Here is a 22,539-nt window from a genome sequence, read left to right on the forward strand (position 1 = left end):
GGAGCTGCTCTGCCTCGAAATGGACACCATCATACGAGCTCGTCCCGATCCGAACCTCCTGTGCGATGACAGAGTCCTGCAGAGCTTGTTGACCATAGAGGAGAGGTTTCTACCCCAATATTCCTATTTTAAAGGCGTCCAGAAAGATATCCAGCCGTTTATGAGGAGGATGGTCGCTACTTGGATGTTGGAGGTATACCGAAACACCGAGTGCTGACAAGTCTTATTATTTCCGTGCTCGACTTTAAAGCCTCCTGATTTGTTTCATTACTGCTTTACCGAGCGCTGTTTGCAATTTCTGGACAGTAGACAAGACGCATTGCTCTCATTTCCGACTGCTTATTGCTCATATTAACCAAATGTGTCGTTTTCTGCCATTTCTCGCCGTTTTTTTTAAAGTCCGGTAGTGAAGACTGTGTTTATGAAACTTCGAGCTGTGTTATCTGCGACACCAGAGCATTTCCTTTATATGTCCCGCATGTTGTCTGCACCAGCTGCCCGTTGATTCTTTAATGTTATTATTTTAGATAGCCTGAATATTTCCATGCACACGTATGCACTCCCCAATGCAATGCTGCCCTGCGCCGTTCTATCGCCATGTTGGTTTTTTACAGGAGCGCTTGTGCTTTTAAGAGGACTTTACGGTGTCATAAAGGCAATAACAGCGCTTTAAAGCCATCGGCAATGACAGAGGAGGGTCTCGTGTGTCCGCCGAATATAGAAATGGCCACAAAAAGCGTTGCAAACATTTAAGGTATCCATTTGAAATGTCGGAAGGGGCGAGGGCCTTATCTGTCCTTTTGGTCTTCCCCCCGACGCAATGCCTCGCTCTGGAATTATGTTCCATTAGTGACACTTCGTCAAATATTTCTGGTCAACATCCACCTGTAAACAATCTCGAGCCTTTGAGCTTTATTTTCATGTAAATATTGTCAGGGTCCGACCTGCTGGAGATTTTTAATTAATTTTTGAAATAAATATATCGGCTCGGCGGTGACGCACATCAGACCAACCTCTCGCCACTCGCCTTTTATTTTGACATTTTATTCCTATTTATCGCGTGCGGATTTGGATAGGAATTGTCGGGTATGATGTGGAAGACCCCCCTAAACATTATGGTGCGAAGAAAATCGGTCCAGGCAATTTATTTATATTTTATTATTATTTTATGAAAATATGACGACTGAAAAAAAGTGTGTTTCCGTGTGCTGCGCTGTCGGGGTGTTTTTTGGCTCGGCTGATTGTGACTTGAATTCATTTCTTAGTGAATGAACTGCAGGAATGCGACTCTATTGACAGTATGTGTCTGAGACTTATTTCATTCTTTGCAAAATAATCTATTTCGAATTAATTTGTGATGTCGCAACCGATTAGGGCTGGGCGCAGATTCTTGGCCGGCCCCCAACTCTGTGTGTCATTGAATTTATATGTGCTCTTTATGTGATAAGACTTTTTGTTTCGTTATCTCATAAAAGTTTTATATACATTTCAAGTGCTGGAAAGTAAGTCAGCTCACCGCAGGGTGGGTTGCTGATTCCAAATGTTGAACATTGCTGCATTGTCTGCTGTGTCTTTATTCAGGTTTGTGAGGAGCAGAAGTGCGAGGAAGAAGTTTTTCCCTTGGCCATGAACTACTTAGACAGATTTTTAGCCGTGGTACCCACCAAAAAGTGTAACCTGCAGCTGCTGGGAGCAGTGTGCATGTTTCTTGCATCCAAATTGAAAGAGACTCGTCCATTAACCGCAGAGAAGCTTTGCATCTACACAGATAACTCCATCAGACCACAAGAGCTGCTGGTAAGCAACAGTTGGTTCAACACATTGCACAGAATTCACACACAGGATTCATGCTGTCATCATCAGCTGTTTTTTTTCTACATCATATTTGCTTTTGGAAACCAGGGTTTTATTTCAGTTGTTTCAAGGTATTCGTTTATTCAAATATGTTTATTGTAATCATTCAGCTCCAAACATCACACACAAAACACAGGGGCCGCTCTCCCGTCACTGCATCTGTCGTCCAGTCTCCACTCTGGACTGCGGCCGTCATCAAAGGGTCATGAAAAGTGAAAGCCTCTGCAGTGAATTGTTCCACAAGGGCTCTCTTTACTGTACAAGACCCTCTGGGCTTTACAGTATCCATCCAGTCTGTGCAATGGTCTCCATCGCCATCTAGTGGCAGATATTTGCACAGAGCAACGAGGTCAGCTTGAACTCCAGCCAAAGTTCTGACTCTGTTCCTGTCAGCTAGAGAGGGAGAGAGACACAGAGAAATTCAAGTTTGCCTTTTACAGTGCAGCTTTTCATCCAAAAATAACCCTGGATGCACACATTTCTGATATTATGTCATGCTGCACTATTTCTGATTCTCACACATTTTTCAACGTGTAGCTTACAGTCAAGAAATGATGTGTGGAGCTGATGACGCAGGGTGGAGCGTGTGTCGTTTGGAGTGAAAAATGTCATTCCTCTGTGTCCTACATTTGATAAGGCCCATTTGGCCTGATAATACCAGCTGCCTTCACCGGCGCAAACCAATTAATTAACTCCGTTTCACATCAGATAAGTGTTTCCCCCACTGCTCCGTGGTGCTACATAAACATTCCTCAGTAAACAACAGCCAATCCCACCCATGTTGTGAAAGAGGCCACATATTATGATTCAGACGTGGCTGATGGTTGTAGTCCTGCCTCGCTGCCTGACTGGCGGATCCACTCGCTGAGCTGATTGCTGCAGTATATTCAAGTTCCAGCTGCTGCTGCTGGTTTTGTTGGTTTCTGATCATTGTCTGGGCTGTATTTCTGCTTGATAACACTGTGTCAGAATACATTTCCCCTCTGTTCAGAGGAGGTTTCAATGGTCAGCGCGTTATAGCGGTAGGGTTGACGAGTTAACAGAACATGCATTGAAAAGAAAAAGTCAGCCCAGGGTGGACTCAGCGTAAAACAGTGTGTCATGCTGCACTTTGCAAGACAACTGAGTCCATCCTACCTTCATGTTCAGTCTGAAGACAAAGCCCTCAGTCCTTGAACTGGTTTGCTGGGGCCTCTTCTCAGTGTTTCTGTATAAGGCAGTATTTTGGCTGACATGCAGATACAGGAAACAGAGATCAGCTGCTCAGGGCATGTGATCGTTTTTTTGTTGTCTTTTTTTTGTCCTTGTCTTTGGTAACAATTTCTTGTAAAGAGAACCGCAGTGTTACAAAGAAGGTGTGACCAGAGGAAGGCAGTAGCAGAAGGAAGTGGGTGCCTGCCTGCCTGCCTGCCACTCTGTCAGCATAGAGTCTGTGTTGCAAGGTTTGTCATAGCCCTCGCTGTACAGCCTAGAAATCTTGCTCGCTGGCACTGATGGGAAAGGCTTTTTGAGAGCAGGAGGCGGCCATGTCGCAAACATTAGAGGCAGCCACAGTCAACGAGCCACCGCTGGTCATTGTGATTTGCATATGATCAAATAATTGAATCTTTGAGACACTGGTTGCACCATCTCCTTTAAATCAGAGGTGCTTTTATTTTCTCATTGCCTCTGTGGGTGTAAACAGAATCCCCTCTATGCACGTCCCTGGCATCAAGGAGATCAGAAAACTTTATAAGGCTGAAAAAATGTCACTTTGATTAGAGAACTGCAGGCTGGGAGCAAGGTCAGTGGCAGCCATGTTGAATTGTCTCATGACTGAGTCCATGTGGTCTCTCTCTCTCGCTCTCCCCCTCTGAAGGGAAAATGAAGAGCATCCGTGGTCCCAGTCACAAGGCTGCAGTCCGGAACCAAACCACCAAATTTTTTCCCAAATTAGTCACCAACTCTTCCGTTAATCACCTCCTCCTCTAGGAAGTGAAAGTAACAATACACTCTAAGAGAAGAGAACACCACACCTAGCCCCACCCCCCCACGTCCCCTCCCAACACACACACACACACTCATCTCCACATTAAGGCTTTATGTTCCCTGTGAGCCAGAAATATGCTGAAAATGATTTCAAATCAAGTCTTTAACTATATCTGGCACTTGAAGTGGTTTATCGGAAGAACAACATAGGCTGAAAGGGTTTGATAGTTTGACTGGAGAGCGGAATGAGATTAAATAATGAAACACTGTTTAACTTTTTAACATAACACAGATTTATTGCTGATCCTGCCCAACAAGCATAGCCTTCCTATCCATTTTCACTCTACAATGACACACACACACACACACACACATACACAGTAGAACCTCTGGTGGGCCTCTTTAGGAAAGTCCCCAGATGCCAGACAGACAGACGGGGAGGGAGACAGTGTTGTGAGGTCACCTGGGTTGGTGGCGCTGCTGGTGTTTCTCTGTCCCAGGCCCAGCCAAGCAGAGACTAACGTAATAACAATAATGCTTAACCTCCACACATACTAACGCACAGGGGGGCCGGGGGCCTACAGAGGCACACTCACTCACTTTAGGCTGCAGTGTTGTAGCTGAGGGTACACCACGACAGTATGTAAATATGTGGTCGTACTTTGTGTCACTTTATCTTTCTCAGTCTTTCTCATTTTCAGTTATCTCTCTCTCTCTCTCTCTCTCTCTCTCTCTCTCTCTCTCTCTCTCTCTCTCTCTCTCTCTCTCTCTCCCTTCCAGGAGTGGGAACTGGTGGTGTTGGGGAAGTTGAAGTGGAACTTGGCAGCAGTAACGCCGAACGATTTCATCGAGCACATTGTGAGGAGGCTGCCGCTGCCCGAGGATAAGCTGGCACTTATACGCAAACATGTCCAGACCTTCATTGCCCTCTGTGCCACAGGTAGGACACAAAGGGAGCTTATGTCACCCACATTTAAAGTCCTGTGTACAGATGTTTGTCCCTATGAATTGTGATATTTGATTGGGAAAAAAACAGTCCAAAAGATGACCATATGGAGCGCAATGTCATCTTGCGATCTTTTTCTTTTTTTTTTTTCTTTTTCTTCTTGGTGTCGCAATTGACACTGATAATGGATAAGCTGCCAAGTCAAACCAAGCGATAATGGCTTGCATCAACATACTTTCTCATGTTGCAAAATATCTTTATCTGCACATTCTTCTTTCAGCGCCGTATCAAAGCCCTCTTCTCTCAGTAACATGCGGCAACAACTCTGTTCAGAGGTGTACTGTGGGCCAGTCACGGCCCGCAGTAACTTAAGTGAGATGCATTACCTCCGATGGGAAAATATTCTTCCTAAGAAAAGCAAGTGTCATGGAATGACATTTCAGCGTTAGACTCTTAGGTCTGACGTCCATCATTTGTCTTCTCCCAGGCTGGTATGTGGTCATGTTTTAGAGGCGTATCAGTGGCTTCCAGAGCATCCAGTAACACTTCAAAGCGGATTCGGCCTGGTTGAGGGGCATTCCCATGTCGCACAGGGTCGAGAAGAGGAATGGACAGGGGTGGAGGCAGGCGGGCCATTGTCTTTCGGCTCTCGAGGTGAATTGTTCCCTCAAGATCAAACGTCCAGCGAGTCGTGGGAGGGACAGGGAGCCTTTAACATGATCTGAAGAGACAGTGAGGTCGAGACGGAGGAGATGCAGGAGGGAGCAGGGGAGTTAGGGAAAGCCAGAGGAGTGTATTGTTTTTGCTCTGCCAATTCTAAGGCATGTCATGTTTTCATATCTCTTTCCCCTGCCGCCTTCCTTCCCTCTTTCTCTCCCCCCTAACTTCTCACGCCTCCCCGCCCTACAGCTGGAGGACATGATAGCTTTCCCATGTTGAGATTCTCCATAGGGCAGGTTTCTCCTGTTTGCATCACCTCCAACTCCACATTCAAAGCTAAAACAAGGCAAACCAGCACTTGTATGGGTCCGAAACATCCTGAAGGATTTATCTTAACATTAATGAGGAAAATTCACCCCCAGTAAGAGTGTTTGACACTCCTTTCTTTCTCACTTTCTGCGTGACCCCCACCGCCACCAGCAGCTTCCTTTTCTGCAGGCCTCAAACAGGAATGCTAACTACACAGACACTCCTCATTCAGAGGAGTGTCTGTGTAGTTAGATGAATAGATACAAGGGAGGTGACAGGTATTTACAACATCAAATGATGGAATCCCCTGCACTGATTGTGCAATGGATATGAAAGGGTGAGAAAAGTTTGCAACAAAAGTTCATGTTTGCTAGCTTTTAAAGAAGAAACGCCTGTTTTCTCCCTTTCCTTTGCTCTCTTTCGCTATCTCTTGCTCTCTTCCTCTCCCCATCTCACCCTGCATCTCTCACCCCTTACTTTGTGCCAGCGGATTAATGTGTGGAATGACAGCGTGTCAGTGATCGGACCTATTCCCAAAGCAACATTGTGAAAGACTCAGCATGCACTTTGTCCTTAATTGCTTCAATGAGGCAGTGGAAATAAATTTACGAGCCTCCTGGAGTCGTCCTCCTGACATTGTGTTTTAGGAGAGAGAGGCTTTCTGGAGATAGCTCTGGATTAGCAACAGGCCATTTATCTGTGTATGCTCTCCTCAGACTTGTATCCAGGCAAACAGAGAGCGAGGGCAAGACGGAGAAAGAGAGAGAGAGCGCGAGTGAGTCAACAATTTGGTGCATCTGAAGATCTCTGGGAATTTGAAACCCCATTTGTGGAGCGTTCCCAGCCGTAAATCTTTGGGGTTATCTGGTGAGAATCCTCCTTGAGACATCCTCCGAGCGGAGCGGAGAAGGTAAAGACACAGCAGAAGGAGGAGATCTCTCAGGAGGATTTACATTTGCAAGACAGTTGACAACGGGTCACCTGTGGCCTTCCTATTTCATACAGTCTCATTCAGCCCACCACCCACCACTACTCCCACCGCTGCTGCCCCTATACTGAAAAAGAAAACATGCATAAAACCACGGCTCTCTGTTTTCAAGGGAACAAGAGAGAGAAGAGGAGAAGTGGAGAATAAGGCCTCTCATTCCTAATGGCTCCTCTCTTTTGATGAAACAGTTCCGTTCGGGCCACTCGGTGGGATTTTGTCAGGTGGCGCAGGCTGGCTCTGTATTAATTAATAACATTGCCTGGTCCTTTCAGGACTATGCAAATGGCTCGGGAGCTCAGCTAGAGGCTGGGAGAAAGGAGACAAAAGGCCTGGCCCTTACATTTCATATGCAGAGCCATGCGAGGGTCAGCGCTGCGGGGCCACTTGATAGGAAACACCAGCGTTTCCCTCAGGCAGGCCGCCGGATAATAGCCCAGAAACAAGCTCATTAAGGGAGATTATGAACCTCCATTCCTACACACAGACACCAAGCACTCCGAGCTTCCTCTTCTATTCTTATTCAATTGAGGTAAAGTGGGAGAATGGACGGGGTGCATGGGGCAGACAGATGCACCCCAACCTGTCTGCTGCGGTTATTGAGCTCCGTCTTCTTGCCATATTGGCAGGGATTATGCTCTATTTTTTTCATGCCGACTCCCAAAGCCCTCTCTGTAATGGTATGCATGGAATGGTGACAATAGTCATAGAAGTGGATCAAAAGAAAATTCTGGATCAGGGCCAACAGTGCTGTCCAAGAGAGAGTCAATTGTCCTGGAGGACACAGTGAAGATTTTTGCTACAAGTTTGGATGTAAATAACAAGTGATTTTAGGAACCAAGTACTCACTCTTTAATCTCAGAATAGTATTTGATTACTTCTTTTTTTTCTGGAGTGTGGAAGTGTCTTTGGACTGTGTGAAGTAACTTGATGACTAACTGGTTAGTTGTTTTTTTTCTGACACAAACTAATGATTCACCAGCTAACAAACATGAGAGAAGAGTCAAGCTCTGCTGCTTGGGCTCACATTCCCTCTTTGCATATCGTCACTTTTTTAACCGTAGAGTTGTAACAAAAGTTATTTGCCACTTTTAGATTTTACTCACACAGTTGTGCCTGGATTCATATACTCTGTACACTGCAGAAGTATACAGTGTACAGACGAGTAAAGCTATCCACAGCTGAGCCTCACAGATTTAGATGTTGTGTCTTCAGATTCTTTTGCATCCTACACGGGTCGTCTCCAAGCTGTGTCTATACAGGAAGAGACAAACTACAGGCGAACATGCCCATTTTTATGCAACAGTGACCAGTCAAACATTCGATTATGATTCATACGTTTTTTTCTTTTCATCTTAGCTGTTAAGTCTCGCTGGTCCAGAGGCAGGAATGCTCCTTGCGTAGCTTCCTCTCCAAGTGGCTGCTGTACAGAGAATCCCCTCCAGGCTCAGCGCCGCGTTCTAGAGATGAATGATTCATCTCAGATGTGGTCAATGAAATGGTCTTTACTGGTGTTTGTTTACATAAAACCCTCCTTCATGTTTGATGATTCAGAACCCCAACAAATTAGCCACCTCCTCCAACAAATTATCATCTCCCCGCACGCTCCACTGATGTGAGGAGTCATGTCCGGTCTGGCTGCATCGTCCGCACATGATGCAGGAAGAGGCTTCCTGACAGTGTGCTCCCAAAAATGTGGCACACGGAGTGAATCATCGAGTGGCATGTCCTGAGTCCCCCCCCCCCCCCCCCCCCCCGGTTCACTTCGCTGGTGTAATCAACACCACACTATAAATACTGTGGCCAGCTGAGTCACACCAGAAACACAAAGAAAGACATTTTTCAACATTTTTTTAAAGCTTACATATTTACCTTGGAGATCAAGCTAACCACAAAAACTAATATTTTGGATTTAAAGTTAAGCAAATGTTTGTGGCGCTAGTTTGACCTGAACATTTTTGTCATGACACAAGAGTGTCCTCCAACATTATTTTTCCTGATTAGAGGGTTTAATTACTTTTGCTAAGCTCCTAATTTTGTCCAAATCATGTCAGCTACAGAGATAGACAGAGAGAGAGAAAGAGTTTTTTTATATTTCAACCAGGCACAAATACAGTTTTCAACTGACGCTCTTCCAGTGTGGAGAAGAGTGACCTCTCCTGCATCCCACCTTTGATTGGATCCAAATCTGTATGCTCCTCAAGGCTGCAGCTGTGATGGTGAAGATGATGGTGCGAGGCTGAGGAGAGCCGTCACAGGATGCTACAATTAAGGAGGAATTCTGTTTTCTGGCGGATGAGTTGAAATAGCAGTTTGAGCCGAGCGCGTGACTCAGACTCTCCCGAGTTTTGTTTTCTGTTTGTCTCCGCAGTGACAGCCTGGAACAAGAGGTAATGGAATATGACAGATAGCAGTATCAAGTTATTGTTTCTTAATCAGTGATTTCTCCCCTTGTTGCATGCGGAAGAACTCCTCAAGCCCGGTTTGGGAAGTTGTTGTTGTTTGTGTGTCTCAGAGAGCTACACTGGGTGTACCGTCTGAGGAGCTTTCCGCAGACCTAGTTTTGACTACCAGGCTGTGTTGCATTAGTGGTGAAACATACTGTCATGCCAATCCCAAAATGATGTTTGTTTTTGGCCTTAATCCGTCAACAGGCCTTGGGTCCTCGTAATGCTACTCCTTTAATAAACAAGGTCAATAAGCACTACATGTATAGAATACAAGACCCTGATTTATAGCGCAGGAAGGAGAGGAGCGGGTGAAAAGGAGAGTTTGGGCTTCTTTTTTTTTTTCTTTCTTCTTTTGGCTCTTGTTCAACTTTCCAACTTTAATTAATTTACAAGTTTAATGTGCATACTGTGCATTGCAGCCACCCAGGAGGAGTGGGCCATGTAGGGCAGCAAACTGTGTGACCAGAGGCCTGAGGATGAAGTTTCAGGGGGTAGGAGCACGGAGGAATGGAGATGAGGGGGCGCAGGGAGGAGAAAGGGCCATTGAAGGGGGTGAGAGGCGTGCAGGCCAGGCCAGCCAGACGCTGCTCACAGGGAGCTTTCCATCGCAGGCGTCCCCACTCAGCTACATACACTGTTTATCCTCAACATGAATATCAATGAGGGCCTCCTAAAATACGGCCATTCTTCCCCCCACATGCAGCAGCCACCAGGCCGAAGTGTCAGCCCGCATCGGCTGCACGCGCGCGTCCTTGTTCTGCTACAGACCTGTCTTGTCTTGAGTGCGAAAAATCAGCTTGCTGCCCACTGCCCACCACTCAGCTCTCCCACAAACCTACATCTGTGCTGTGTGTGTGTGTGTGTGTGTGTGTGTGTGTGTGTGTGTGTGTGTGTGTGTGTGTGTGTGTGTGTGTGTCATTCTGTGTCTACATCTGAAAGCATGCAGGCATCGGTGCATTGTTTCTCGCCTGTGTCTCTTAGGTGTCTGCCTTCTCGCCTGTCAGTCTGCGCTCACTACACACGTACAGTAAATCCGTGTATGCCTTTGTCCTTTTCCCCCTCTATAGAAAGTTGTGCTCTCACAGCAGTGATGTAATGCGGAGGGGCTTTGTGTGCTCTTTCCTCTTGGCTCGAGGTAGCCTTTAATAAATCGCCCCTTGGCGGTGGCCCAGCGGCTAACACAGGGGTGTATAATAAGTTCATTTATTTGTCAACACTGAGCCCACAAGATGAGAAAGCGCCTGGCTGTGCATGTTAAAAAGGCAGTGAGGGGCTGCCTTTACAGCTATCAAAGGGCCTACCTCTTTGATTCCAGATTTAAGAAAAAAAAAAGAAGGAAGAAAAATCTCCTTCAGAGCCATCGCACGCAGTTTGCTTTGCAATTGAATATGGCAATATGTTAATGTGCAGGCTGTTTCTATGCCCCCACTGCCCACTCCTTTGGCCCATAGGTGGCCCAAGAACAGAGGCATACTTGTGGGGGGGAGGCAGGAGGTGAGGGTCGCTGGAGGGCGACTCTTTTCTTCTTCCAAAACCTCACAAGAGTCTGGACACAGACTTGAGAGTGATGTGCATCGGAGTTGTCTACCCCCTCTCCTCTCTCCCACCAAGCCCGCCGCCTTCCCCTTCTTTTCTCCTTGTTGCCTTGTCGCCATACCGTCCATCCCTCCTTCTTCATCTTCCTCCCCCTGTCGACCCTCTGCCGCCCCCTCCCCCCCTGTCCAGCCACACTCTTTGTCCAGCCTGTCTCTCTGAATTGGTATCAGCAGAGAGGGGATGGATGCTGTGTCTCTCAATTGGGTGAAATGAGGTGATGACTCTGGACAATGGAGTCACACTCTTCTGCCTTCCCTCTCGCAGGCCCGCCACTCTATTAATATGCTAAAAGATAGGAGGGCCGCCAATGCAAACCGCTGCCTGTTGTAGCAACAAAGACTGGGGCATGTGTGCCATTCACTGGCCCCATCTAAGCAGGCCATGTGTTGTCCAAAAAGAAAGGTAGAAGTTGAGCAAGACATAAAGAGAGAATAGAGAAAGGAGTGAGTTTGTGTGTGTGTGTGTGTGTGTGTGTGTGTGTGTGTGTTTGGATGTGTGCGTCTCTGTTTGTGAAGAGAAAAACTCTCTCTCTCTCTCTCTCTCTCTGTCTCTCTGTCTGTCTCCCTCGCTCTCTCTCTCTCTCTCTCTCTCCCCCTGTATGCCAGTTGCCTTGCCTTTTCGGGCTTCTGGCCCGTTCACAAGCTGTCTCATTTGCATTATGAATGACAGTGAGGGGAGCTAACAAGGTTATTGGTCTTTGAGACGCACGCCTGTGACCACACGTGGAAAAAGGACCTACAGCAGTGAGCATTGGCAGAGGCACTGAGCCTCTTTATTCCTCCCTTTCCAAGCGCTATGGGGCTTTTTTCAGTGAGCACACGATTTACTCAGGAGATGGAAGAAAAGGGGCCGGGCTGGGGAAAGGGGGGACTGGGGTATGGAGCGGGTGAGGGTGGTTGCTTTTCAGCTCCTTTACAAGCCAAGTGAACCCTCATTATCCAGGCCCCTGGTCATTAGTGAGCGCTGCGTTCAGACCCGGTGCAATAGAAGGATTATTTATTAGCTGCCTGCTAGATTACCAAATCATATTGTCTGTGGGAGGGAGGTATCTGTACCCTTTTTGTGGACCATATGAATTGAAAAAATGCAATTTAGAAACTGCACCAGGTGAATAAAGAATCCAATGTAGATCAACTGTTTTATTCATTTATCCACTGAACTGAAGATTTTAGCTCCTTACTTAACGTAACGATAAATATTTAATTCTTATCATTTACAAACCAATAGCCATGAAGACACATTTAACTCAATAAGTTTTTCTTCCTCTAACAGATTTCAGCTTCGCCATGTACCCTCCCTCCATGATTGCCACAGGAAGTGTGGGGGCAGCGATCTGCGGCCTACAGCTGGACTCAGCTGACCAGTCACAGTGGGGCGACAGTCTGACAGACCTGCTGGCCAAAATCACAAACACAGAAGTGGTGAGTTTGTTTTTTGTACTCCTCTGTCACATCCAGAACACGGATGGTTATATATACGTATTTTGTTGTTTTTTTCTAAAACAAGAACTGAGTTTAAAACACTAAATTCCAGTGTAGTCTTGTTAGTCAGGGTTTGGCTAAGAGCTTCTCTGGAAAATTTGGGGAGGATGTTTGTGAGTAATATTTGAATGAGGAGGAGTAAATGTTCGTATCTGCTGACATCAGTTAGCTGTTCACCAGTATTTATCAAAGTACAATTATTACAGTAACTCTGAATCATCTGCTGCTGTCGTTGGAAGCTTTTCATCTCTTCAGTCAGTTTACGTCTCCAGTGAAATGCCACAATTAACTCATTTCATTACCACTGAAACACACAGTTTTACAATCTGTTACTGTTAACAAGCAAATTCTGTTTTTCTCTGAGGGAAAATATCCCTGTTATTTATGTCAAAAGTTAAGAAATGCCACATGTTTGTTGAGGTTGTGTGTTTGCAACAGACAGAAGTTGAAATGTTGAAATGTCACACTCAGATTTGGCTTCTTCGCTGGGATTTGGCTTTCCGCAAACCCATTTTTTGGGGGGTGGGGTTTACTGCCAATATTTGTCATGAGAAAAGAAAAAAAGAAAAATCAAATAAGACCAAAAAATGTCTTCATTAAAATAAAACCCTGACCTGCATCAGTTTATATGCTGTCATACACTTGACTCAGAGGTAGCTTGCGGCAGGTCTCTTTCCCTCTCCATCAGTCCGGTCAGGCTGCTCTGGGCCCCCCTCACATAAAGGATCCTCTAAATCGAGCCAGGTTGAGAGCATATACAGTACGCTGTGTCGCTGACAGGAATGCTGGCCAGGCCGTTGTGTGGCTGTCTGGGTACAGTGAATGTTGCGGTGGTGGGTGAGTTGAGTCCAAACACAGGCAGGGCCTCTACTGACTCTGAGATGCCTGGCTTCCATCAGGCAGATGGGAGAGGGCTTCAGCTCACCATAGCTCACTGTGAGGGTGAGTAGGTGGGCAAAGCTGCAGAGGGTACGGAGAGTGAGACGGGAGATGATAAGTCAAGTTAAGTTATTCTTTATTAGTCTCACAGGGGAAATTATTCTCCTGTGTGACCCATCCTGACTATTCAGGGGCAGTGGGCAGCCACAGTGCCCAGGGACCAGCTCCAGTTCTGAGGCCACTGCCTTGGCAGGAGTACGCCTAATACCAAACATGATGAAAAAGGCTTTTAGTTGGTAATGGCAGGCTTCATTTAAACATGAACATTTCATGAGTTCATGTGTACTCACTGCACAGGGAGCAGATCAAAGGGCGTGACACGGATCCCGAGCCTCAGCCCTGCTGTGTTGAATTCAGTCCCAAAAGAGGCAAAGTAGGAGGAGGAGGTGGAAGAAAGCTGTTGAAGTGTGAAAAGGACACTGGAGGTGTGGGGAGGGAGGGGGGGGTCATGCCTCCCTCACGACAATCGGCCCTCTCTCGTCTCCTCCTATGGTCCATAATGCATCGCTGCTGGAAAGCATGGCTCCCTCTGGTGCGAGCTGTGTGAAGTCTCGCTCAGCAGCTGAGGAAAAACAAATAGCTGACCTCAGCAGCACAGGGCCTCAGTGTGTTTAGGCTGCAGGGTCTTAGACTTGAGGGAATTAAGTCGCGCTGTGTCTCTATGATCACCTCCTCACATTCCTGGATTCAGACAAGCCGCGGCTCGCAGTAAACACAGGAGGCAAAGCAGAGGGCGCCCTCCTAATTCAACATATATGAGAGGCTTCAGAAGATGCATAGAGGATCTTTTGGTTTATGAAATTACTTAACTTACATCAGACTTGTGCACTTCTTGTGATTAAAAAATACTGACTAATGAGGGATGCCCAGAAGTTGCTGAGGCTTCAGTGCTATTGACGCTGTTTGTCGCTGTTTGAGCAGTTAGGCTTTCACATACAAAAAAAGAGGAAATGGTGATTGACTGTGTCATTTTAACACATACCCTAGCTTCTTTTCCCAAAAGCTGAACCACTTTATACGTCAATTCAACACCCAAGGGCCACCTCAACCTCAATGTCGACTGCAGTCATCAGGGTGGTGGTATGAACCTGAGAATGTGTAAATGTGTACACATAACATACTGTGTTTGGTTTTGGCCGGCCATGCAGAGGCACGATGGCAAGATGGTCGAGCAGCGTCTCGTAGCCAGCCGGCCAAAGAGCCAGGCAAAATATGAAGGCAAAGCAAGTTTCGCCAACCTCTGCAGCTGCTGCTGCCAACAGCGTCATGGCCAACGCCACCCCCCTGGCACCCTGCTGGCATCTGTGGTATCCAGAAGCTGTGGTTTTCCAGTGGAAATGTGATATGGCCAAGTCACCATCTTGGGCCGCTGGAAGAATGTTGTCCTGCCTCGCATGCACCTGGTGTGGCCAAGAGGGGGCTCCCAGTTAGGGACAGCGGTGAAGGCAGTGTGCCTGAGAGCCAAGTCACAATGTGCAGAGAGAAAATAAGAAACTTGTGAGAATGTGTGGAGTTTCAAGTGGGAGTCCGATCAGTTGTGACTCCCCAAAACGGCACAGGTCAGTAGTGACAGTAAGAAAGCTGGAACATATGCTACAACACAACGTGTACTAATAGGAGGCCGAGTGTGTAGAGCTTCCCTTTATTCTTGAATGATTAAAACAGGAAACAGAGGTTAGAGAAGTGCAAGGGTTTAACACCACCACTTCCGAGATTTTATTGTCTTGACACCCATACATCTTTTTTTCCAGTCAGAGTCACACACTGAGACACCGGAAACACATTTTCCCATTTCTCCCTCTCTTCCTCTTTTCACTCCTCTTTTTTTTAATCACTCTGGTTTCTGTGGCCCAACTATCAATGAGATGGTCTCATATAACTTGCACGATGGACGGATGTGAAGTTTAGAAGTCATTTTTTTTCAACAGTAATGTTGTCGGAGCCAAAATGCTTGCGACACAGATGCATTTATTAGGAAAGATTATCTCTATTAACACAGCCTGTGGCGTCACTGCTTGTGGTGTTTCGGCATGCAGGCTAAAGAAAGAGAAAGGTCACATTTTATATTGGAACTTGTGGAAATTCAAGTCATGTGGTGACTCCTTATTTCCAATATCAGCCTCTGGATATTTTGTCTTAAGGCAAACTTTGTCGTCAGTGTGGGTCCGCCTGTGTGTTTGTTTCAGCTGTCTGACCACTAAATCCTCCCAGAGTAGCTAACACTGCCTTGTGCGGTACAGTCAGCAGTTAAAACACATTCCACGGCTTCACACATTTCTTCCTTTTGGTTTTGTCTGTCTGCACGACTTCCCCCCTACCGCCAGTGTCACAAAGGCCTCCCGGGGGATCATGTGCATGCCTTAATTTGTCAGAAAGGCAGATTGTTGCAGTATGATGTATGTTTGAGGTGGGGCGAATGGAGGGCCATAGCAACAGGGGAGGATCTGAGGTGGTTGTGTGTTTCCGGGTTGAGGCTGCAATATAAGATGCTTCATGGGAGCACTGCCTCCCATGGCCAACTTATTCATGGCCCCCTCAGTATCCAAGTACCTAGAGCGTCTCTGAAAACAGTATTGGTGTTTCCAGTAGTCACACATTGAAGTCATTAAAGTTTCTCGAATAAAGCCCATGGGGCTTGGCATGGCATCCGAACTGCTGCTCTAAAGCACAGCAGAGACGGGGGGGAGAATGTCTTTTAAGAAGTGAAGGCGTGCATTCTTGTGGTAAGACACAGGCAGTTCCTTTACATGTTCTTCACTTTACTTAATTTTCTCACAGGAAATGTGTGTGTATGCGCACACGCCCATGTTAGCGGCCAACCTCTGGAGGAGATTAAGGGACAGGCGCTGGTCGGGTTTCCTCCACGTCAGACCCATTGCTGGGGGAAACGTTCTCCCAGAGGCACCCTGCCCAGATCAGTCCAAACTCCTCAACATCAAATCATTCTTCATGGACTGTGACCCGAAAAACTCTCTCGAGCTAATCATCGGTAGATGCTGAAGAGCTCAAAACAAAAGAGATGTCAAGGCAGGAATTACTTCACGCAGACTTCAGATATCAAAACCCCTCAAGGGTTTTTATCAGTGGTCATGTAGCCTAATGGATTTCTTATTCTTCCACTCATTAAGAAATCCATGTACAGAATTTCAACGAATGTCCAGTCTTGAAAGTTGGGTTAGAAGTCAGGAAGTAGTTTCCCTTTGACAACACGGTACATGTCTCACCCTGTAACGTGTCGTGCTGTTTGACCTTTGACACTGGGACCTTTTGTCGCTCACCCGTGTGCAGCTCCTGATGGGCAATTCTGATGTGAGCGAGGTCTCAGTTCTCATTCCATCAAGGCCCAGCGGCACCAGGAGCTATAACACAGGCTCAAACTGTGGCCCATCAGGTTTAAATTAGCTGTAAATTTCTAAAGAATGTTTCCCCCACCCCCCACCCCATAGTCCACAAGCGGTACACTTTCACCCATCCCTCCGGCCGTGGGGCGCTCTCAGTCATGTTTCCCACAGACGCCTGGTGCTTTAAAGCAGGGGGTTGTCTGTTTTTGTGTGTGTGTGTGTGTGTGTGTGTGTGTGTGTGTGTGTGTGTGTGTGTGTGTGTGGAGCCGAAAGCAAGCAACTCTGCTTCAGTTGTGTTATCGCATTTCACCACCAGAGAGCAGTGTTACTTTCATATTGGTTTGCTCTGCATCAGCAGCCTGCTTTTACTTCTGAATATCTTTGAATGATTGTCATCACTGTTCCTCACCCAAAAACAGTTTGACCTCTCTCTGACGCTCCTGCTAACAACCCATTTAGCACTCTACTCCCTTTGCCCTCCCCCACCTCTCCCCCTCCTCAGTTAGCTGCTCTCCCTTCATGCTGTCCCCTCTGTCAACCCTCCATCAGGGAAGGATATGAGGGCTCAGCGCTGTTGAGAGGCTCCTCTCCCAGGTGGATTCTCAGGTTGCTGCGGCGGCCTTTGATGGTGAAAGGCGAGCCGGCCAGGTCTCAGATGGATCCCCTGCAGGCAGGCAGGCACACAGACTGGCTCTCGTTAAAAAAGCACCACCTTTGTGTTCCCACAGGAGGTGGATGTAATTAACATAGCTTTAGTACTACCTGTGTTTTCAGCCGCCGTTGTCAAGGCTACATCTGTTTGGGTTTGGTGTGTGTTTGGGAACGGCGGAGGAGGGTGGTGGGATAGGTGGGTGGTTGGATGGGGGAGGCAGCGGTGCGCGTGTGTTAATGCATGTGTGTGCGTGCACATGACCACTATAGGGATGGTGTTCAGTGCACAACCCCGGTGGGCTGATGTAATGCTTGGGTCTGGTCCGTGTCTGTGCTCAGCCTTGGCAGTCGGTGGAGCTGCAAGAAAGTCGGTGGTCATTTAAAACTCCTGGCCTATGCGGCCCAGGGCAGGGGCCCCTCTGCTGCCACACCAGGGGCCCCCCTTTCTCATGCACTGAGTTTTCAGATTTCTCTCGTTACTCGTGATGATTGTTACAGAAACGAATTTCCCCACTGAGCAGCCGTGGTGCCATATCTTTTGATTTGGTCTGAACTGCTTGATGAAAGGCGAGCTGAACAACCTCCTAGCTGCATTAAATACTGAGAATATATGTGAGGATATTTGCTTAGGCCTTTGTGCTAGAAGACGTGTTGCCAAATAATTTACCTTGATGTAAAATCTTAAACCTTAAATCAGTCAAATCAAAAAATCATCAATCATCAATAAAAAAAAATGCGCTCATGTTCCATTAAAAAGTGACATAATTCTGTCCATATGACGAGATGATTGAATTTTCCAACTGTCAAACAAGGGGGGAAAGGGGGCGATCATTCCTTTACTATGTCGAAAATAACAACACATAAGCCGATTAAAATGTATATATTTTTACAGCTTGTCCTCCCCCTCTTGTCACATTGCAGGATGTTCTCAAAGAGTGCCAGGAGCAGATTGAGCGCGTGCTGGTGATCAGCCTGCGCGAGGGGCGGCAGCAGCAGCAGCAGCAGCAGCAGACGCAGAGAGGCCCCAGCGGGAAAGGCCTGGACGAGCTGGATCAATCCTCCACCCCGACAGACGTCCGCGATGTGAACTTGTGAACTACCGGAGGGCGTCATTGCGCGGGATTTACACACACACAAAAAAAAGCTTCATGAAAAAAAAAAAAACCTCAATTTTCTTAAAAGCAGAAAAAAAGAACAAAAGAGAACAAAAAATGTAAAAAAAAACACAAGCCCTTCAAAAGAAAAAGAACAATGCTTGCTAGTTTTTTTTTGTAGATTTTCTGTTCTTCAAATCAAAAACACCTGCCCACCAAATAGATTTTCTATGATGTTCTAGTCTAAAAGCAGCAAATTTGATACACGATGAAGCTCTGTGGTGCCTTGGATATACAGAAGGGAAGCCAATCATATTTGCATTCTGCCTTTGATTGTATAGTATGATCTTTAAGTTATATTTTAACCATAGCTTGATAATGAGGCGGTTATGGCAGAAGTTGTGGAAACCATTCAGAAATTGCATACATGGGATCACAGTGGGGCTTAAGTTTTTTTCTTGTCTGTTGTTGTTTTATGTGAGTATTATCACTATTACATTTGTGGCTGGTGTGAGAGAGGACGCATGTTCGAGCGCCTCCACCCACCAGACGGTCCACACGTGTGTCGAGGATGAGACAGACAGAGGAAAGCCATGAGAACATTATGCTAAAAGTTGGTGGGTCCTAATTCCAAGGAGGAGACGGAATGATAATAATTATTAGTAGTATTAGTAATTATTAATATTATTATTGGACATATTTTGGAACTGAGTAGTAGAGATCAATAAGCTCCTTTTTGTCAGGCTGCTTGTTTGTGGGTGCAGTGTGCAAGCATGCATGTGAGTATGCCAGTTTGCATGCACGCCTGTGTGTGTGTGTGTGTGTGTGTGTGTGTGTGTGTGTGTGTGTGTGTGTGAGTGCTACATGTGATCCTGTATCTATATTAGCAGTGTGCATTCTCTGGCGTGAGGCACTTGAGCAAAGTCGAGTCGTAGACTTGCAGCTCTGTGCTAAAAGACTATGGAGCAAGCCGAGGCTACACATAACTTTGTCCATCAGTATAACAGGGCATCTATGCTATATCACTGCCTTCATGCATTAATGGTGTATCATGGTTCATTGTTGGCCAGCGATTGACTCATGTGCATGGACTGTGAGTGAGACAGAAACAGATTTAGCGAAGTAGGATATGGGCGAAGGGACTTTCACTTAGAGCCCCTTATCCTTCTCATTGCATTTTTCCTGAGGTGTTACACCTCAGACTCAGAGGTCATGTGAGGTGTTTGTTTATTACTGCCATTCTGTTAATGAAATATTGCAGATACTTCATTCTTTTTCATGTTGTTACGATATGTTTCCTTAGTTGTGAAAGGCTGCTTTGAGTCTGGACAGAGTAGCAAGACCTCTCAGATGTGGAAACAGGACGATATCTTGAAGAAGGTGAGGCTGTGCTTTTTAAAAGTCTGGAGGACGTTAGACTCCTCTGTGTTAATTAGCAGGGAGGGAACAGGGTGTGTGGCGTGGAAAGAATTGGAAAGAGAAGGACAGTTTGCAACTACGAAGTCACTGTGGAAGGCACATGAGTGCGCGGCACAGGATGGTAGGGCAGAGAGGATTTTAGCGGTGCAGGAGCATGCTGCTGTGTAGGAGGCGGCGAGGATCTTACAGCCAGCGGCTGGAAGATGATAACGAACAAATTATGCCCAAAGGCCTCACGATAAAACTTTGATATCTGCATATTTGGATGGAATCAACATTAATTTTGCATAATGGATGTCTACAATGACACAGCTAAGTGAGCAAAAACGTTCTGGGTTTCCATTCACATGGAAACTGAATGAGGAACTAAGACTGTACGCTGCCAGATCATGTGAGGATGAACTTTCTTGGGGGGGGGGGTTAGAGGAGTACAGGATGATAATATACTGTCAATGCATCTGGAGTCCCACATAGGGTTGTTTTCAGCTCCCCTATATGATTTCAATGGCAAAGCACTTTGAGAACATGCTCCCCAGGAGATAAGTAACATGAATTGCGTTGGGTGATGATTGGAGGTGAATGGATGTTTTTTTCTTTTTTCCTTGTTAGCCTTTTCTTTGGTTTACTTTGTAGGGCTGGTTTCCCAATCATCAGACATACCCTTGTCAAAGCGAGAGTCAGATTAAACAGGCTTTCCGCAACTTACGACGAGAGGACATTCCGATCCCCAAAAAAAGAAACATTCCTGTTCAAGCAAAGTGCAAGTTGACGGGGAGTCTGACCGTTTCAGAGAATTTGAACAAATAAAAAAAGAAAAAAGCCAATATGAATTGGAAAATGCCTACACACAGAGTTCACTGATCCATGGGTTCTGTTTGATTTCCTTTTACATTGTCAAGAAATGAAATATTTTGTTTTTACTTGAATTTTTCTTCATATTTATCTGCATCACCGCCACAGATAGTCACACAGGGCAGCAACGAGCTACAAGAAAGGGTGGTTGTAACATCCAGTATTTGCACATATTCCTCAGAGGGCAATGAGGTTTGCATTTTTCAAGACAGAGCAGAGCCTTTGTTCGAAACCACCTTAACGGATGTGTGTTGCAGTGGTTGGTCAGTTTTCTATGGTGCTGGCTTGTGTAGTTCAGGCCGATTTGTCTGTCAGTGAACACATCTGTCCCCTGTGAGCTTTGCTGCTTCAAATCATTGGCAAGGGGGTTCAACAGCCAGACAGACATCAGCACAGAACAAGAGACAGATGATTATTATTGTTTTGTTTTGTTTTAATGGGACACATGGCTTTGCCACAGCAAGGTGTCTTTGACTTAATGCTTGAGTTTTTTCGTGACGGTATGTGACTTTGCTGAGTGTATGTTTGTCAGACTGAAGAAAAATGTGGGGATCTGATGTTTTAGTGATGTTTTTCAGCAAAAAAAATGGGCAATTTATTTACCAAAACATCCCCGTTTGAATATTTGATGTGACCCCTTCATTTTGCCTCTGTTTGCCTGATGTAAGCTCTCTCCCAAACTTAACGGTTGTGATTTTTCTTTCCTGCAATGTATTGTTGCATGTGTTATATATTGAGACCACCTTTTCAATTTGTGTTTGATATATTTTATGGGGTGACCAGACCCGCAAAAGGGTTTTTCTAAGATTTAGAGATACTGTATTCCAAAGTGAAGAGAGGACAGAGGAGGAGGTGTGAAGACATCAAGAAAAAAGTGTCAATATTTTTATTGAATTATTGTTGTCTTTTTGCGCTGCTAAAAGCTATGAATTTGTTTCATTTATACAAAAAAATAACATTACCTAGTTGTGATGTGTCACTTGAGTGTGCTGCTATTTTATAAACATTTGTATTATAATATAATTATTTTACTGCTTAAGAGATACATTCAGAAAAAAACGAAGTAGATGGTGATAGAAGAACATGAAATGAGTATTCGACTGGAAATGTTCTTTGTACAGTTTGACAGTTTGCTTAGATAGCATGTCTCCTTTCCCCCTTTTTTTTATCTATTTTGCTCTCCTTCAGTCACATTCTGCATCAGTGGTATTTCCTATACCTCAGGATTACTGGACAAAATAAAACAAACAAATCCATCACCTATACCTCTGCAGTTAGGGAGCCTGTAACGGAGGAGAAAGAATACAGTGGGGGTTTTGGGGGGGGAAGCAACGACAAATTAGCATTTTTGTGGATGATTCCCACTGTTTCAGTGGAGAAACAACTTGCTCAGTGAGATGTGAAACAGGAAATATGCAAGGCTCCCACTTGGACTTAACCTGTACTGGAGGGGAGGGGGCAACAACAAAATTTTTTTGGGGGAGGGGGTTTATTCCGTAGATAGTTCAAGCATGTTCATTTCTGTTCATGTTGGTGCTACATCTGACTGTGCGAGAGAGGGGGAGAAACAGCATTCCTATGATGGCCAAAGTATAGTTCTTGCTTTATACAACCACAGTCACTCTGAATGTCAGTAAGGACGGATTCTGTATGTGAGAAAGATACGTTTTGGTCTGAAATATTGTGTCTGTGCACCATTGTAACTGCCACATAATAATGGGTTGAGCTACACCTGCCATGTCCAACCATAAATATTCTGATATCTGGAAGTTTCAATGGTGCAGATTTCCCTTTGAGTTGCCCCCCACCCCTCTACTATAACTCATATCATGTACCTCAAATGTCTGTTGCACAACCTCTGTTCAATAAACTTCTGCTTTAAAGGGTGTGACACCACATCAGCTCACTATTTCCCACGCCTGCGTTCCTTCTGAGCTCTGTGTCCAGTTGTTTCATAATCAATAGACTAGTTTCTGTGTGTGTGTGTGTGTGTG

The 22,539-nt window shown here is 45.8% G+C and overlaps 1 protein-coding gene across 2 annotated transcripts in view; it reads left to right on the top strand.

Moving 5' to 3' along the window:
* ccnd2a (cyclin D2, a) overlaps nt 1–22,454 on the top strand; it is a 22,523-nt gene extending 69 nt beyond the window's left edge. Inside the window, exons 1-5 of one of the 2 annotated variants that reach the window (XM_070907364.1) lie at nt 1–193; nt 1,582–1,797; nt 4,603–4,762; nt 12,041–12,189; nt 18,102–22,454. The exon at nt 1–193 is cut by the window's left edge and continues 69 nt beyond it. In XM_070907364.1, the coding sequence (XP_070763465.1) occupies nt 1–193; nt 1,582–1,797; nt 4,603–4,762; nt 12,041–12,189; nt 18,102–18,275 (892 nt within the window). In that variant the 3' untranslated portion in view covers nt 18,276–22,454. The remainder of the gene's footprint in view (nt 194–1,581; nt 1,798–4,602; nt 4,763–12,040; nt 12,190–18,101) is intronic. The other variant, XM_070907365.1, reaches the window with a different exon arrangement.
* The last annotated feature ends 85 nt before the right edge of the window (nt 22,455–22,539 follow it).

This window comes from Enoplosus armatus, chromosome 6 (genome assembly GCF_043641665.1).
Source record: "Enoplosus armatus isolate fEnoArm2 chromosome 6, fEnoArm2.hap1, whole genome shotgun sequence".
NCBI classification, from domain to species: domain Eukaryota; kingdom Metazoa; phylum Chordata; class Actinopteri; order Centrarchiformes; family Enoplosidae; genus Enoplosus; species Enoplosus armatus.